General features: G+C 60.9%; 1 protein-coding gene across 1 annotated transcript; it reads left to right on the top strand.

Annotated features, from left to right (window-relative positions):
* Positions 1–774: 774 nt before the first annotated feature.
* On the top strand, positions 775–4,074 carry LOC122376995. The gene is made up of 2 exons (XM_043356956.1): positions 775–1,253; positions 1,665–4,074. The coding sequence occupies exons 1-2, from the start codon at positions 775–777 to the stop codon at positions 4,072–4,074; spliced, it is 2,889 nt and encodes a 962-aa protein (XP_043212891.1).
* The last annotated feature ends 813 nt before the right edge of the window (positions 4,075–4,887 follow it).

Genomic DNA, 4,887 nt, shown 5'->3' with positions numbered 1-4,887 from the left:
GCGAGGCAGGACTTCAAGCCGGATCAAGCACCGGACGCAAATGATGGCCCGCAGACCCAGCAGCAGAGCCACCAACGCGCGCCAGCGACTGGTCAAAATGAAACGGCGACCTGGACCTGTCGAAGAAGGCATAAGGACGCGCGTGATCAGTGGTGCGACAGCTGCAAGGCGAAGAGAGCGTGCCAACGGAGAGCGACCGTGCTGCGGGAAGCCGGCCGAGCGACTGCTGCTGCTGGACCAGATGTCCCAGCCCCGGACGGAACTCGAGACGGCCTACCAAATCCTCAGTCACGGACTACATCATCGAAACAAGGCGGTGTCCTCACACTCGTGAGAGAAGACACGCCCTTCTCAGCTCTAACCGACCCGTACCAGCCAGCGACACCCGATGACAACAGCTACTGCGTGGGCACCATCGTCCACCCTCCCAAGTCTCCTCCAATCTCCATCATCAACGTGTATGCCCCTCCGGCAAGATGGACAGCGGGTCAAGGCACCCAGAGGCAGACGATCCAGCTCTCCGGCATAGCCACCGGCACACGGCATGTAGTGGCTGGAGACTTCAATGCACACGGCGGAGCCTGGGACCAGTTCCAACCTGAGGACGAGCTCGGGAGAGAGCTCGAAGACTGGACCACCCAATCCGGCCTTGTCGTTATGAACGACTCCAGCTACACCCGAGTGAATCCGAGCACGGGAGGGAGGTCGGCACCGGATGTCACCCTAATCTCAGGAGACATGGCTAGCGCCGCCACCTGGTCTACTAGACCCAGCATGGGGTCCGATCACCTGCCGATCTGGACCACCATCGAGGTGAACCCACCACAGCACATCCCCAAGAGAGGACGCTTCAACTTCAAGAAGGCCGATTGGACGGGGTTCAGGTCCACGCTGGACAAGGCTATGAAGCTCTGGAGCACCGAAGATGACCTCAGCACACACAAATTGGACACCCGATTCACCCAGACAGTGATGAAAGCGGCAAAAGCAAACATCCCCTTCGGACAAGGAAACAGAAAGGCACACGCCTTCTGGAACGACAGATGTCAAGACGCAGCGAGAGACAGGGACGAAGCTCTGAAGAAGGCTACCGCTCCAGGCCACTCTAGGGAGGACGTAGAGAGGTACAAGCTGAAGAGAGCAGAAGCGGACCGCATCTTCGAGGAGGAGAGACGCAGCTACGCAAGAGAAGAGATCGCGAACATGGGCCCAAACGGCGACATGTGGGGCTTCCTCAAGAGGCTAGATGGGAGGCGAGCCCCCTCCAAACCTGCAGCTACTATCAAGAGGACAGCAGCCCCAGGACGTCTCGCCCCCCAACGCCCGGCTACGACTGACCGCGAAAAAGCAAACCTCTTCGTCCAGACCTACCAGACCGTCTCTAAAATCCCAAAAGACAAAACTGAAGACCGACACATCAAGATCGAAGCCCGTAGAGCCACAAATAACTGCACCTGCGACAACCAGAGGAGCGAGCTGTGCAGCCCATTCTCGGAAGGCGAACTGTCGGCAGCGCTCGCAAAACTCAAGAAAGGGCGGGCCCCAGGCGTAGACGGCATCACCAACGACATGTTGCAGCAGCTGTCCGCCACCGCCAAGCGCCACCTCCTTGCGCTATGCAACAAGTGCTAGAAGTCAGCGGAGGTCCCGGCTGCCTGGCGCAGAGCCGAAATCATCGCCATCCCGAAGAAAGGAAAAGATCCAGCAGACCCGAACTCGTACCGGCCCATCTCGCTGCTCAGCTGCACCAGCAAGCTCTTCGAGAGGATGGTCCAGAACAGGCTGCAGTACTGGCTCGAGGACCGACAACTGATAAACACCAACCAAGCGGGATTCCGGCGCCTCCACTCGACTATGGACCAGATCATCAGAGTCACTCAGTCCGTTTTCGACGCCTTCGAGAAGCCGAAGCCGGAGCGTGCGGTCCTTGCCCTGCTGGACTTCCAGAAGGCCTACGATAGGGTGTGGAGAGACGCCCTCCTCGCCAAGCTGGGCCGCCTGGGAGTGCCTGCACACGCGGTCAAGTGGCTCCGTAACTTCTTGAGCGATCGGAGAGCCAGGGTCAGGTGGGGCAACAGCACATCAGACTGGAGGGTCTTTCCAGAGGGCCTACCGCAAGGCTCGGTGCTCGCGCCCATACTATGGCTGGTGTATATCAACGATGTCGACAAGAACGCCCCAAACGACTCTACCTGGTCTCTGTTCGCCGATGACGTCGCCATCCTGGCCACGGGACCGTCCCTGGAGTCATGTGCGGCGAAGATGCAACCAGCGCTGGACACAGTCGCGTCGTGGGCCCGGGACTGGAAGGTGCAGGCGAGCGCATCCAAGTGCTGCTTCACCACCTTCACCCTCGACCCAAAGGAGTGCGGAGGCAAGGTGGTACCGACGCTGAAGTTCTCAGGAGAACCTCTGAGGTACGACCCGAACCCGACCTTCCTGGGCATCACCTTCGACGACCAGCTAACCTTCAGCAGCCACATCTCCTCCCTCAAGGACAGGATGGCAAAGCGCAGACAGTGCCTGCAAGCACTCGCGGGGAAGACCTACGGAGCGCACCGCAGGACTCTCCGAACGGCCTACATCACCTACATCAGATCGGTCTTCGAGTACGGTGCGGCGGTGTACTTCACTCACGCCTCCCCCGCCCTGCGCGCCAAGATCGAAACTGAACAGAACAGGTGTGCCCGCATAATCACCGGATGCATCCTCCCGACTAACAGAGCGGCTCTGCTGGCGGAGGCGGACCTCCCCGCCCTGACAGTACGGGCCAAGGAACTGGCAGCTACCGAAGCCAGCCGCATCGCTCGCCTGCCAGCGGAAGACCGAGCCAAGCAGCTGCTGGAACGAGACCCCCGACCTCGCCTCAAGTACCGCGCGCACGAGGCCTGGAAACGGGCCTGCGCACAAGCTGCCGAGGAGGGTCGACCGGAGCCAGCCCTGCCGGATGAAGACGCCCTGCTGCCCCACAAGCCATGCATACGCAGAGTGGGCCAGTGGACTCTGAGGGAGGCGGGAGTGTCGGACTGCCCAGCGGAGCCGTTCCTGAGGGTGTCACCGGAGCCGCCGTGGTCGGCCCATCAGGGGTCAGTGACCTTCATCGTGGACCTACCAACCACCACGCGGCGGACAGACCCACCTGACAAGAGGAGAGAGGCGGCAGAGCGCGCCCTGGCCGCCCTGCCCGCGCCAGACTGCTCCATATGGAGTGACGGCTCGGCGGCCGGAGGCACGTCCAACGGAGGAGGAGGAGCGGCCATCATCCTACACCGGGAGAACGACCGCAGGATCGAGTGTCTGGCAGCTGCAGGCACCCACTGCAGCAGCACCAGGGCGGAGCTGGTGGCAGTCCGGGAGGCACTGAAGTCCCTGGCGAGCCTGCCGGCCGACTCCCTAGACGCCATCAAGGAGATCCGCCTCTGCACCGACTCCAGGGCGTGTCTACAGACGCTCCAGCGCGGGCAGGTAGCCCAACAGGAGGAGCTACCGGCGAGCATCTGGGCCTCTCTCCATGACCTCACGTGTTCCGGGAAGCACGTCACCCTCCAGTGGGTACCGGGGCACGCTGGCATCCCTGGTAATGAGGACGCCGACAGGCTAGCCAACCGAGCCGCGGCAGAGCTAAGCCAGGCAGCGGTCCCGCTGGACATGGCCGGCGCCCGAGCGGCGATACGCCACAGATCCGCCGAGTGGACCGCAGCCCGAGCCAAAGCTCATCCTCACCTACCGCCCACGCCCGGACACGAGGACCTGACCAGGTGGGAGCAGGTGACACTGTCTCAACTGAGAGTGGGAAGATCAGTGCTCACAAGGAAGACTCTCCACGAGATCGGTCTTGCGACAAACCCCGACTGTCTGAACTGCGAGGAGGAAGACTCGGTAGCACACTTGCTGACCGAATGCCCAGCGTACGCCCACATGAGGTCCCGCCTGTGGGGCGGACCTCTGCCGAGCCTGGGGCATGTGCTGGGCGGATCAGCGACTCTCATCTTCGAGTACCTGCGGCGGGTGGGCCGTGTCGACCCCCCGGTCGACGCTGCCACGGCCGTGGCCGCCCCGGCGGCCACGGCGTGACGTGTAGAAGAAGAAGAAGGGATCCTTACCTTTTTTGGATGTAAAGGTACATAGACTGGGAGGGGGGACCATGAAGACCGAGGTGTTCAGGAAAGCAACTCATACGGACAAATACCTTCACTATGAATCACACCACAGCTCACAGCACAAGGCATCAGTCCCACAGACACTTTTCACACGGGCATCACGACTCACGACAACACCTGAGGACGAGGAACGCGAGACAGGGAAGATAGAACGGGCACTGGTGAGGAACCACTACCCAAAGCGAATGGTGCGCCGTATCCACAGGCGGGTAAAAAATAGAGAACGACTACGCATGGGAGAGGGTGGTGGTTCTGAACGGGTAGGCAGGGAACAGGAGGAGGACAAACGGGTTTATGTAAGCATCCCTTACATCCAGGGGGTGAGTGAACAGGTCACGCGCGTCCTCCGACCCTACGCGAAGGTCAGCACGAGACCTGCAGCGAACCTTAGTGCTAGGCTCGTCAAACCCAAGGACAAATTAGGGATCAAAGAGAAGGCTGGGCTGGTCTATCAGTATAAGTGCCAGTGCGGGGAACATGTCAACTCCAGCATGACGTGTTCCCAGTGTACCTGCATGCAGTTTCTTTATTCCTCAGCAGTTGTCATCCCCTTGGCGTTAGTGTTTCGCGTCTCTCAATTGATCACTCCCGCCTCTGATGGCTTATCCTGCTATACAGGGCCGGATATTGTTTGGAGCTGTTTTGACACTTGCGTCAGCGGCTGTGGCGCCTGACGGCCGAGCCGACGGCGTGCACAGCTCAGCTGTCTGAGGTCAGGGCTGCGACA

This window comes from Amphibalanus amphitrite, unplaced genomic scaffold, assembly GCF_019059575.1.
Source record: "Amphibalanus amphitrite isolate SeventyFive unplaced genomic scaffold, NRLGWU_Aamphi_draft 002441F_arrow, whole genome shotgun sequence".
NCBI lineage: Eukaryota > Metazoa > Arthropoda > Thecostraca > Balanomorpha > Balanidae > Amphibalanus > Amphibalanus amphitrite.
Note: the sequence above shows the minus strand (reverse complement) of the source record. Positions and strands in the feature narration are given on the sequence as shown.

What these genes read in the sequence shown, in the direction of transcription:
- LOC122376995 (XM_043356956.1), top strand. Translation starts at nt 775, where the DNA reads ATGGGGTCCGATCACCTGCCGATCTGGACCACCATCGAGGTGAACCCA. An exon ending in CTCAAGAGGCTAGATGGGAG is followed by an intron (nt 1,254 to 1,664) that starts GCGAGCCCCCTC and finishes TGCCTGGCGCAG; the next exon opens with AGCCGAAATCATCGCCATCC.